General features: G+C 33.8%; 1 protein-coding gene across 5 annotated transcripts in view; it reads right to left on the reverse strand.

Moving 5' to 3' along the window:
* The window catches only part of LOC123696496 (polyhomeotic-like protein 3), a 185,003-nt gene that overhangs the window by 97,886 nt on the left and 72,366 nt on the right, over window positions 1-14,751 (reverse strand). Inside the window, exon 2 of one of the 5 annotated variants that reach the window (XM_045642695.1) lies at window positions 1,267-1,372. The exons of 3 other annotated variants lie outside the window; for them this stretch is intronic. In XM_045642695.1, coding sequence (XP_045498651.1) covers window positions 1,267-1,339 — 73 coding nt within the window. In that variant the 5' untranslated portion in view covers window positions 1,340-1,372. Of the gene's footprint in view, window positions 1-1,266; window positions 1,378-14,751 lie in introns of all 5 variants that reach the window. One more of the 5 variants, XM_045642694.1, reaches the window with a different exon arrangement.

Consider the following 14,751-nt stretch of genomic DNA (forward strand, 5'->3'; position numbering starts at 1 on the left):
GCGTCGATATTTTGAGTCGAACCATATCAATCAGAATTAGAAAGTACTTATTAAGTTAATACAACAAATCGTTGTACGCCCAACACCCAGTGTGTCGATCAATTTGTATCTCACTTCGTGAGCTGTTAACACTTCTTAACGACCTTAATCATTAAATTGCTACGAGTTATCACGCACCAAATACACTTTACCGTTTCAAAAAGTTCACCAATTACGCATTTTTCTATATTTGGGCGAAAGCTAAACTCCTACGCGTGAGAAACTGTCATTACTGATAATGTCTGGTAAGTGTATTGATTGTTGTATTACGATAATTATAGATTTCAATCGCCAGTGTTTATTTTTTGTTTCAAATAAGTTATATTAAAGTGCAACCCATCCATAAAAAATATCATACATCGTTAACATTATACGTACTGACTCAACTGAGCAAGGAATTATACCAGACAACTGTCAGAACTAATAGAAAATTTAAAACCATTTCCATATTTAAACTCAACGCGGCAACAGCAATCCACGTCCAAGAAACATACCAGAAAATTGAATCAAAGTTATTCCCATTGATACCGAAAACTAATTCGTTACATATCGGAACGCGAGCTTGTAACAAGCCGAAACGGCGAGTCGTGCTCCGGCGCACGGAAGTATGGAAATGTGCACCTGCCAGTTGCCACTCGCACCACCCACTGAGACTAGATAAACGAGCACTCAGAGCCCACTAACTGCCCGTAGCCAGCCTCTTTCTCGCTCGTAGCTACCGTTTGATTGAACGGCTGAATACTAAGCAGTGCGCTATTTTACATGTGTACAATAAAAGTCAGCCGGGATGAGGCTTTGTCTAAAGTATAATTGTGCACCGCGGTTATTGGAAGCTGCCATTCTACGCTATTAAATAGGATTACGTTTCAGATCTAAGCAAGAAATATTACATTTTCAATTACGAAATTTAACACCTTTAGCAACTGGATTTTATAAGTTCTGGAACCACGGTACTTTGGAATATTATTTTGAATTATTCTTCATCTAATTGTCTATTTAGTTAATCAATTGCTTGGAATATGTTACCACACATAGCTGTATACAGTATCAGTAAGTATCAGCTCCTTTTTCTGACGCCTGTTCCAATACGTTTATACAAAGAAGAGATAAAAACTGCTGATCAGTTAGCTTTTCCTTGTTGACCAGCAGAGCCGCTATAGCTGTATTCCACTAAAACATTCGTCCTTGGGTATTCTAATCTTCTACAATATAATCATTATGATATACCTGTGTAGCACCACGCTGGCCAGACCACGGGCGGGTCCGCGTCCACATCACGGCGAGGGTATGAAGCGAGCATCAGACCAGCTCATGGGATCATCGGCTCCCCTCACTACCCTGAGGGGATAGCCAGATGTTACATTTTTTATGATAAAGTCGTTTAAGGCTGGTGTATCGAACAAAACATGTTTATTAACAACTCACTCGGTAATAATGAAGCTTGTGCTGGTCCAAGAACGTATAAAATTGGTTTAGTAAATTTTGAGTATACTCGTTATAGATACCTAAAGTCTAAACACTGAAGAGCATGAATACTACAAATGTTCCCCTTAATGATATAAGTAAAGACTAATATTACAGCCAAAGAAAATAATTATTAGTTAGCTTTGTCTGTTTGATTGTGAGTTTTAAATCATTAAAAACAGACGAATCAAAATATTACTCACGTTGAATTCGGTCCAAGTTCTCTTCCATTTGTAACACTCTAATCACTTATCATCAAACAATTATTAATTTTTATATAGAAATTTCTAATTACCTACTTTAGTATGAAGTTACCAATGTGCCAATACGCAGTTATAGAACTTGCCACCATCATTGCTAAGCTTCTCTAAAATAAACAAAATTATATCCAAAGATGAAGTTCAAATCATTATTTTTCTGCAATAGGTGCTGACGCCCGACCGGAGATAGACTAAACCGTGACATTCGATCATTTACGGTTCAAATCGCAGCTTTGATTGCTTTTTACATTCGTGTTAAATCATGAAATAACAGTTCATAAGAAGCATCAATTATACATACTGATAGAGGACAAACGTATTTTAATTTTTTTTTTATATTTATGTAGTAAAAATTAATCCACAATACTTTCTTATATGTCGTTTTAGCGCCGCTTGAAAACGTTTATATGTATATCAATGAATGTTATATCATTCTGAGCAGATTTGATGTTACAGATCTATATTTTTTAGAAACCATCTTCTCTATTCTAAAAGCTTCCAAATACATCAACATTGATACATTAGAAACGTTCCATAGAAACAAAAAAAGGTTGATAGGTAATATTGTTAAAGTGTTAGTAAAATAACAGTTGATATATCCCATTAACAAAGCACAAAGCCTTCAAGTTAACTTTAATTTAAATGGCTATCAAATAAAACGTATTCTGTCATGGCGTGACTAACTTAAATACTGATTTTCTGCTTTTCATTCTACCGTCTGTAGTTTAACAAGAATTTATATAGTCTTCAGTGAAATACAAATAAAATGGATAAACGTATTGAAATATGTAATGTATACGTCATAAAAACTTTATACGGTGTTGATAATAGATAATATTATTTTATACGGTCGTCAGAATAATATCAAATTCAACCTTATATTTATTGCTTGTTTTTTTGCTGTTTTATATTTGTGCACGATGCACCTCATACAACGGTGCATGCATTGTTTATTTAGAAAAGTGTCAACACTTCTCAATAGCCAAATTAATTAGCAATTATTAACCAACAAACCGTTTAGATGCCTTCTTTATGCGTAATACATTATCAGAAGCGTATACAGATACCTGTGAAGATCAATTTTTATAAACAACTTAGTGTCAGTATAATTATGTATAACTACAATCATTATCAGTAATGTATGCAGATATCGCCAGATAAAAGGCACTCCGCAGGTGTGATCGTGCGCCACACAACGGAAACTCAACTGCTCTCATCAATTGCCAATTGAGGTTTTTTCGCTGCGTCTATTAGATGACACGCGAGGTATATACAGGCTGTTCAATTTCTCGAAAAAAAGAAAGACTATTTTAAATTTTCAAGATTTTTTACATAACAATTTAGTATGGGTTGTGGAAACGTTTATTTAAAATCATCTAATATTAGTTACTTCAAGAGAAACTGGTCCGGTTGGGTCATAAATAATAATCCTATACCATTACGCAAAGAAAGTGAAACAGCACAAGCGTGCCACCTGATGTTAAATGCAGTAATTATTCCTCTCTCGCGGATGCTTAAGTGTCATGTGTCGAGTGTGCATGTCAATTAAGTAATATTTGAGATTGTAAGCCCGTATAAAATATTATGACGATAAATTGCAATTTAAGTCTCACTAATATTGAAATTATGGCTATAGCTGTTCAATGTCATATTATTCATCTTATTATGGAATATTTATAAGTAAAATCAATACGTGTGTAAGTTAGAAAGCTCGCGTTTCCATAATAACCTTATGAAATGATTTGAAAATTAATAGAATTGAAACTAATCAATCTAAACGAAATCGAACCGTTTCTCATCGATTTACCGATATACATAAACTCCATTTACATTTTCACATAATTTTTCGAGCACTACATGTCTACCCATTCCTTCAAAACACTCTTACAAAAACGCACACTAAAGACCAAAAATAAAACAACATGCTATATAACGAAACCTAGAAAGCGATGCCAATTACTCGGTGCAGAGCGCCGGACCACCACCCCGCAGCACTGCGAGTCGTGCTCGAGTTAAACTAATAAGATCGATGCGTTCGTTTCGATGACTCTGTTCGCTTGATATCTGACTTGATACTTCGGAAAGAGGATAACGGCATGAGAAGGAAAGGTTAATGAATTTAACAAGTACTATGTTCTTCATATAAATAATAAGCTCAAAAGTGTTCCTTTATTAGACCGTACCTGTTATAATACTAAATATGAAATATAATGTCGTAGACGCAAACAACATCTAAGTTGATTGACAGCATCGGTAGCCTGTAACATATCCTTGGGAACCAGAGACATGAATACCCATCTCATCATCATCAGCCCATATACGTTCCCACTGCTGGGACACGGGCCTCCTATGAGGGTACAGGCCATAACCCACCACGCTGGCCAAGTGCGTGTTGGCGGATGACACATGTCGTCGAACTTTTTTAATTCTTCGACATGTCGGTTTCCTCACGATGTTTTCCTTCATCGTTCGAGCAGTGATGATGTTAAAACATGCGCAGATAAATTGAAAAATCAATTTATTTCCTGTGCGCTCGCGTGGTCTCGAACCACGGACTTATCGATTCGAAGTCTAAGGTCTCACCACTGAGCCACCACTGCTCACCATGAATACCCATCTATATTTTGTAAAAATTTTAAGACAAATCAAACTTTCAATTTCCATGTCCTCCATGCTACATTTACGATACATAGTTAATAGGTATCCTTCCAAAAAATTTAACAAACAAACAATTTTTTTAACCAAAGTGCCCAATAAAGAACAAGCAATAAAACACATGCAAATTGAAAGCTATCACAGAAATATAGAAATAATAAAATAATATACAGAAATATATGAAATGAGGTCAACAGGCAATAATTCGACACCGTGGTACGTGAAAGAAGTATCGGGTGGCTTATAAAACAAAAAGCCAGGGTCACATCGGCGAATGTCAAGCTACTCTCACAACACGTCTACATTTCGAATGGTATCCGCTTACAGTTGTTGCTACAGAAGCGGCTGCTCTATTAGATGTGTTTGTTATTTTCGATCTAGAGTGATCTAAAAATTGACAGATCTATCACAATTTTTGTTGGAACTATGTAGATGAAGGCGTAGACGGAAGTTGCGATTTTAACGTCGATGTAGATAAGGCAGAAGAATCAAATGAGTATGTACAAAATCAAAAGTAATATTATTGCTGATGATGAAATTCAAATCTAGTGATGGATTACTTTGGTAGAAAGTCATGGCTGGTATGACAATCATGTGCTATGAGCATTGAGCATGGTAGATGTTAAAAATATTATATGTTTGTTCTATTCCAGCTTAACTTCCTAACTATTGATTGATTATTATTCAAATTCTGGACAAATGAGAATATCCTTGATTTTTCACTGAATTCAATATGACACTATTTAAACGCCTTTAGCTTTCGTACAAAAACTGTAAACTAGGTATATTGTGTTCCAAAAAAAAACACATTTTTGGAAAATATTTTGTCATACTTCGGTTGTAGGAAATAATTCAATGAAAAATATAAGCTCTCAATACATGTAATCGATTAGCCAAAATACTACCGATACGATTACAAAACCGTTTGTTCTTAAACTGAAACTAATTGATCTATTATGCCCACCAGACTGACACTTTAATAAACGATCCCAAAAATCAAAAGTCATAGAATAGCATTACACAATGTTACCCATTACGAGAGTGCACATAACTCGAATGAAATCTGATATAGCCATCGTTAATTCGATTAAGTTGTAACGTTAACGGTCTGGGACTGTAACGGTACCACCACTTTATGAATGGCACCGCGCGGTAGGTATTGGTGCATTCTAAAATGATTAGTGCCAAGAACAACAGAGTATATAACATCAGAGAGCCGATACAGCTTAATGTTGCCGTATTTCAAAGGAAATGACCACTATCTCGTATAAAATTGTCTCTGGGCTATCCATTTCGTTCGATTGAATTGTCCGAATGTATTACTGCATCGTAGCATTGTATACGGTAGTAATAATAATAAAGCGTGGATACAATGTCGCCGTCATATTTAGTTAATGGATTTAGTTTTCAATGTGCAGTCGATCGCGGTAGAATTTCAATATAGTAAATATTTATCAATTTTTCAATAGTAAGGCTATGTGTTGGTTAAATTATAAATTAACATATACGTTACCGCCTAGCACTTGGTGAAGTCGAGATAATAATACTGACATCATGTTCAATTTTTAATATCAATGTGTGATAAAAAATTCTGCATTTTAACATATTTTTTAATTTAGATGTTATACTACATTTAAATAGATGTTTCTGGCAAAGAAGCTGATATCTACACTAATATTATAAGGTTAAACTTTGTTTGTTTGATTGTAATGAATAGGCTCATAAACTACTGGACCGATTTTGATGAAATTTGGCACAGACAATGTTTAGACCCTGAGAAAGAACATAAGCTACATTTTATTGCGAATATGTACCACGGGTGAAGCCGGGGCGGACCGCTAGTAAAATATATAGTACATCATTCAAAGCTCTGCTTTTCCTTGTAAGAAGTTTAATTAAATCTAAGTACATTAAGAGAGGAATGATAGACTATCGATTGGAATCGCGAACACGAAACTCTGTCTATAGATATCTTGTTGTTACATAAGACCTAAGGCTGTGTTTAGTCTAGATAGTAAATAAACATTTACAGTTATATATTATGGGAATATTAAATGATAGAGATATCTATACTCGGTTATAAATTTTAATATTATATACTTGTGCTGTAGACTGGCGCCTAGCTTGACTTGTTAAGATTTCACTATTGAATTTTGTTTTAAAATTCTTCAATAATGCAAAACAATAATAATATGAGCTACTATAATAAATGTGTTTGTAAACGAAAAAAAAAAAATATTAAACCTTGCGAATATATTCGTTTGATACATTTACGAAATGCCCAGAAACGTATATACAACGAAAAAATACATCTGTTAAATTATACATTTAGAACTGATCTTCAAGATTACATTATTGATGTCTTTGTAAACTTTTTGAACTAAACTTCGAAATATCCATCAAACCGAGAAATTCCTTTACCCAAAATATGTTACTTCAAAACCACCCTGACCGTAGTTACCTATATCAAACCATGACACGCTCCAGTGAACGGGCCCTTACCAATAATTCATTAACGATGAAATGCCCATTGGATAGAATATATTAATGATAGGGTCGAAGGTAAGCGGTCAGATCAAAGCGGGGGTCCGTTAATCGTGATTTATTCGCTGCGAGAGGGACCTTTGAAATATTGGTATTATTTACTTAACGACCCCACCGGTTGATACTGTTCAGTAAGATGGATGTTAACTGTTGTTTAATTACGTGTAATGTTGTATTATTGAGGATAATAAATAATATTTAAATACGTTTGGTAAGAACCTCCTTCGTCGTTTTTTTACAGTAAAATCGTTTGCCGTTAGTTAGCCTATTATAATAGTAAAAGATAGAAAGAGTCAATGTAATAAAAATTATTAAACTCGTTTTTTTTTAAATATATTTCAGCATAATTGCTCTGTTAAAGATCGTGATTGTCTTACTGTCGCACCTACCTGTTTTAATTTACTTTTGATACCTATATGTAATGCATTGTTTCTTCTTTGTTTCGATACTTGTTTATTATAACATTAAATTTATTAGTAGTGGTCCATTTCCGAAAAGCATGTATGTAATAACAATGTTATTAATTACATTTTTACAAGACGAATTACAATAATTTCTCATGCGTCCAAACTACAACGAAAGTAACCATTAATGATGCATTTAACCCAATTAATAATGATATCAAATAACTCTTATTAATCACTCATCATCGAATTTAAATCGACTAGACACGAACGAAAGGCGTGAAATTCGAAATACGTGTCTCTCTGCTATTGTAATAGAGATTTTAACAGCGAAAGTTTTCAATGCAATCATTACTCATTAATCAAACGGAAAATAAACACGAAACTATGCAATAATAGCCTTTATTATCCAATGATAAGAATGCTTCTCGTTTAATCGAATTGTTATTCTAATTTAAACCGCCCTCATCACGAAAATGTTTAATTAAGTTGGCGGATCATCTTTATTTCAAAACCAATAACATGTTAATTTCGTCAATAAGATGCGTACAAGATTGTATCCGAGTTCATTAATTATTAGACATGATTGCTGCTTAGATGCGATGTAAATTACATATTTTATGTGCGGTTTAATATTGCTTATATCAATAAAGTTCATGAATAATTTGCTGGTAATCAAAGTTAGAAATAATAGCGTAATTTAAATTTATTTAATCAACAAAACGATTTTGTTTTAATCGTTGATAACATATCTCTACTAACACAACGCTACGTTTATTTAGATACTCCATTTTTAGTGCTATTATATCTTCAAATAATTAAATATGTTCACAGAGTAGAACCCAAAGGCCAAAGTACTCAATTAGTTATTTGAAGCTGTATCCAAAATAAAGGGTCATTCCGTATCACCCCTCATGCTACAATGCGTGTGGTCAACGTCTCTTGACAAATAGAAATTGACTGCGATCACTGGAGCATGTCTTTTAAACATAATTAATAAATGAAGACCTAATATACACTTAATAACATATTTGTAATTAATAAAGATGAAACTAATAGTGTAAAATGACAATTAAAATGTATATTTAGGCTTTAAAAACGTACAACACTCGTTTCTCGAGTTATGTTAAAATCACACCTTTGTAAAAAATTTTAATGTTCAAATTACATCAGATTCAAAACATTGCAATCATTGTTGCATATAAATCAAACAACAACAACAACACATATGCATTACGTAACACAATCGTCTGCATGCAATCATTGTACAGACAAAAAATAACATTCTTTTAGGTCTTTCAAATCTCCAACATCCGTGGCCCCGTCATTGACGCGGCTGGACGGAATACAGTGGTATTTTGGTCGGTAAATAAATTACTCCACTTTAAAAAAAAGGGCTTGTGAGCCGAGCACACGTGTCAAAAGCGAAACTTCTTTGATAAGATTCAAATATACAAAAATCGTCGCGAAATCGCGACATTCCATGACGTGACGGTATTGCCAAGACGCGACTTGAAATTTTACTCTCAACGCGCGAGAAGTTTCACTTCAAAAAGGTCTTCCAAATCTTCAGGTTTATAACCATAGAATCGCTTTGGTCTAAGACAAGCGATGGTGCATCTAGAGCGAGGATGCGCGGAGGTCGGGCCAAGGTTCAGGCGGCTGTACCCTTTGTTCTGTATGTAGGTTAGTGCGGGAGTACTTACAATTAGTCATGAACGATCTCGCAGCTTGCACGAGATCCATTCAACGGTTGAACGGTCGTGACCTATCAGAATAGTTTTGGTTCCCTCTTTGAATGGGGTACGTGTGTTACGTTCATTTGTGCTAGAAAAAATTTATACCCCATTTGTACTTTTTCTGATTTAACTACAGAAAAATTAGCGTGTGGTCGTAGCTAGAAGTTCTAAATTCAATCAACGGTCACATAAAATATCTAACTAGCAGCAAGGAGAAGAATTATTATCCATACCTAGGTCAAAATATATTGTGAAGACGAGCGAGCATTAAATCATCAGTCGCGTCATTAGCTTACTGCATCAGAATTTTACTCAAAAGAACTCCAGCGCAATTAGCAACGAGAAAAAACTACATTAAAATTATCCAAAGTCTACTAAAACAGTATCTACGCTGGTTCTTATGCAACTTTTTGCATCATTTCTTACGGCCCACGCTTCAAGAGGCACATTGTGTGTACCATGTACTATATACTAAATATATATATAAACAAAAACAGTCCGTCCGTCCTACAGGCGACCTCCGACAGGTCGCTGCGACCGGCCACTGTATTTGCATGTGGACAAAGCCTCCTTGAATAAATACGTTTGACGCACGACACTCACAGCGTGGCTATAAGATGCCGCTGCAGTTTTGCAGTTACGAATTTTACGTTAAAATATACCAAAATAGTTTTTTTTTTTAATTTAATAATTTCCGCATTAATTTGGAAGGTTAGGAAAATATGTAATTTAATATGTAGATATAATAACGGTCTTACATATATATACTATATCTAAATCAAATTTAATCCAGTTATATCTGTTTATTGCAAAAAAATTCACATGGTTTTCAGAGTTTAAAAAAAAACTTAATATTATAGTTTAACTATTGATGTAAGTAAAAAAATGTGTGCGTGTACTAGAGTACACACGTAAGAAGTGAAACTTAGGGATAAGAAAAAGTTGGCGCGTAACGCAAAAATGTCACGCCTACGGCGTAAGTCGTAACGCAAAATGTCACGCCTACGGTGTAACGCAAAAACGTAACGACTACAGCGTAACGCAAAAACGTTACACTAAATTTTTGTCCAACCCCGATAAAGAAGTTTCACTTCAAAAATAACTATCTACATTATGTTCTTATCGAAAAAAAGGTACATAATGTGAATAATAACTTACTGCAAAAAAAATAGTACTATACGTCTAAAAAGATAAAAACATAAGTATTCCTAGTTAAGTCCTTACAATAAAGGATACACGTGTCCAATAAATATTGTAGCGCCATTTTAGCGCTCCCATTGTATTATCGGCATCTTTTATCATGCAAAATTGTTTCAAGTTTGGTTCAGTCCTGATTTCTCGGTTTGAAACAATGCTATAGTTCAGACTACTAATTTACTATTATATTATAAAAATATTTCTATTTTAAGCCATTGATTCTGGTAAAAAATCTATTAATGAGGTACTTTTATGAATTACTTATCATCGAAACAAAACTTCCGACTTACACTATCACCCTGTTTACATTGCCTCCACACCACAGTGACCTGCATACAAGGCTTAGCACATAAAAAATATCCTACCTACTACCCCCTTACATACATTTTTAACAAAGCAGAGATAACTTCCACAGGACACAGCATAGCTATATAATCAATATTGTTATCGAGAATCGGAACGGCCTTGTCCGCGCTGTATAATTTCGCACCTACTTTTGAGTTGAGTTCGCAAATAATCCTACGTAACTGTTTGAACTGGCGATGCACTTGAATTTTATATACTAATTAAATTATCCATATGCAGCTGTATTGTATCACATACATCTGTAATATTGTGATAAAAATAATTTGAAAATAAATCAATCTTATAATATTTTAAAATGGAAGCAGATATGTTATACTAGTGGCCCGCCCCGGCTTCGCTCGTGGTACATATTTCGCAATAAAAAGTAGCCTATGTCCTTTCTCGGGTATCAACATATCTCCATACCAAATTTCATGCAAATTGGTTCAGTAGTTTAGACGTGATTGAATAACAGACAGACAGACAGTGTTACTTTCGCATTTATAATATTAGTATGGATAGATTTGCACTATAATAAGGAAATTGAAAAATATATCGTCAAAAGTCTCATGGATAATGCTTATATAATATCATTGTAGGTATAGAAAGTTCGTTTAACTACTGTAAACAAACAAAAACATACTACGCCGTACTTCAGTGAGAGTATGTAAACTTCTACAGTGCGACTATATCCATACTAATATTATAGGTAAATGCGAAAGTAACTCTGTCTGTCTGTCTGTTACTCAATCACGCCTTAACTACTGAACCTAAATAAAATAATGAAATTTGCATGAAATTTGGTATTGAGATATTTTGATACCCGAGAAAGGACATAGGCTACTTTTTACCCCGGGACATAGGTTTTATCCCGGAAATCCCACGGGAACGGGAACTATGCGGGTTTTTCTTTAACTGCACGGGCGATGCCGCGGGTGGAAAGCTAGTAATCGATAATTACTAGAACAAACCAGAGCAACTACCACAATTCTGACGAAATCGTTACCTTAAAACACATAACACACAACGCGTAAAAACAATCTCCCAAATCAACAATCGTTTAAAATAATCAAAATGAAGATATCTTATAGTAACTCAAAGACTGACTACGTTGTGAAGGAAATAAACAATAGTTTTAAAAATAAACAATGTTTTTGAAGTAATAAAATATTATCTTATTCCGCATACAAGTATGTTCGTAGTTAATGAACACGAACACGATTCACCAACAGACAAATTAACACTTTTAGCACCACTAACTTAGACGTAACATTTGCACCTGACCTTTTTGTAACAGAGGTCATATTGCACTTGATATTTGTTGTTATTTCCACTAATTCTTATTAGAAATACCTACGCTACGCGATAAAATTTATGAGTGCAGTGAAGTGAATTTAGAAGTGTTCATTTACACATTAAATATCTATACACTTGATCAACAAAAATAATTCCTATAAATAAGCTATTTATTTATCCTAATCGCTCACAACGTAAAGAATACAAATCCAAGCAAATATAATTTAATTGCAATAATTTAAAAGGAATTGCGAATACAATAAAGAAAAATTATCCTTTTGACCCGGTCACGACCCTGAGATTAATTATTCATCTATCATTACAACAAAATGGCGGATGGAATAACAATTGACATTTGATTGGTAACGTGTATGGCAAGGAGCCAATAAACGCAAAAGGAGCACAGATTATAAATATTTTTCACACGCGATTCTAGAACATGATAGAACAAAGTGGTCTTGTTGTGTTTAGATATATATTCAATATAACGGCCGTGAACCGCAAATACACATCAATTGTATAATTTTATTGAGGCGTAAATAGATGTAGGTATGTTACGTGTGACGCATGCGACCCGCGCGCTGCGTGACCCGGAGCGGAAGGTCGCAACTAGCCTGGAAAACTATGTGAAAATTAATCAAATATAATAGCGAAGTTTATACTCGAAATATTTGTCATGTGTTTAATATAATTGTAATTTTAAAATACTTATACATATTATGTTTTTAATGGAAATACTTTTGCTACAATCAAAATATAAAGAAAATGACCATGTAAATTGACTCGTTTAGTTGACCCCAAGCATGATGATTCAAAATTGACTCTATGAATCATGCTATCATAAAACCAACATCGATATTATCTTATTCCTTAATATTTTTCATCGAGCATAATTCGCACACAAAACTGAAGACTGGAGAACCAAGTCTAGGCCTTACTTAAAGACCTGCAGTTCCATCACTACGAGCACACGGCAATACGTAAATAAAGATAAGGTATCTTCAAAAACAAGCACTCGTTCCGTACTAGATTTATTGCACACATCACGCATTACTCCCAGCTATCTTGCCGATTATCGGTCAACGTGAGGTCGGCTATTGTTCGAGGTGAACAAAAATACACTATCTATGTACTTTTCACTCAGCGATCTCGCAGGACCTAGGTATCTGATTATATGTATACTAGGTTTTTGTGATCATTAGCGATACATTGAGACGTGCGGAATGTGCGTCTACCTTAACGTTGTACCATCAGGGTTTATACAGGTAAAGATATACTGAAAGTGGTTTTTAAATAACTCAACCATAATGTCAATGAATCAACATTCATGAAGGTAGATAACAATCCGCACTACAGCTGAAGGAATCCTATGTAAGGTGTAGAGCCATTTTAATAGGCAACATTTGACAGTTCAACAAAATTCAACAACATAACCTAGTAACGACAACAAAGAATAACATGATATTTCGTTTTGTTAGAACTGCACATTTGCTTAACTTTTTTCAATTACGATTACATATTTATAATAATAATGACCGATAGAAGTTATTTTAAGATTTCATTTTACTGATAAACCATCCTAAACATAATAAACAATTTCTGAATTGAAGAACTGACGTCGCTACAATTTTGTGTCAATAAACCTTTTTTCTTTTTAAATACTAGAGACGTTACTCTAAAAATCGAAATCTGACATCTAGAATCGAATGCATTGATTACTTGTGAATAAGAATCATCATAAATTAATAAATTCGATTGACAAATGTTTCAAATCCGTATCGATTAAAAAAACACTTTAATCGATGTTTTTAAGCAGGTTACCTCTCTTCGAAGATAAAATTGATAGACGTCAAATGTTGCCTATTAAATTGGCTCGACTATAATACGTGGATAAAGTAAAAGTACATTTTAATAATAATATTCCTGTAATTTAACAAAATCTGTTCTCGAATGTTCCGCCTTAAACCTTAGACTGCACAACCTTCTTGTTATCGCTATTGGCTTTAAATATACTTGTAAAGCTTTTATGATTATTTATAATCACAAGAGAACAACAATGACTATGTCAATACAGTTTACGAGTAACTTACGGATACATAAATGGATATGTTTATTCGGTCGCCCACTATCTTATTCTTAGCCGTGAATACTCGCCTAGACTTCTTCTATTATATTTTACATAATAATAGCGAGTGTATGTTATAACCAACGTTTATACGTAATATCTAGGGTTAAAATATTAGATAAATGTCTCGTTCTTACTTCTTAGTTCACTTCTTCCTTATTGAAAGGATGTTTTTCACATGAGTATCACTTACTGTAACATTCGCACTCTAAGCACTATATCATTCAGTAAAAAGACATATTTTGGTACATAAATTAACCATAAATTTGTAGAAGAATTATACATAAATGTAAAAAATCATTCAAATTTGTATTCGCTATTATCATAAATACAAAAAAAGACAATATACATAACATAATGCCTCAATCTACAACCGTGTCTCATTTCAAACCATAAAAGCACTTATAATACCATAAATTATTGTTACTTACATAATTTGTCGCGTATAAAAGTTCTATCGGACACTTATACCATTTACGAGAGAATTAATCCATAACGTTGAAATTTACGGTGTCAAATGTTCAAAATGTTTTCGTCCGCAGAGAGATAACCTAATACACATAATAAAATCAAATGGCCTGTTCACATCGACCGATGAAAACAAAATAGAGCTATTTAAATAATATACTGGAGTGAGTTTATCTTAATAGGCAACTTATGTTTGTTGTCCACGTCTAATGCAT

Source organism: Colias croceus, chromosome 12, assembly GCF_905220415.1.
Source record: "Colias croceus chromosome 12, ilColCroc2.1".
NCBI classification, from domain to species: domain Eukaryota; kingdom Metazoa; phylum Arthropoda; class Insecta; order Lepidoptera; family Pieridae; genus Colias; species Colias croceus.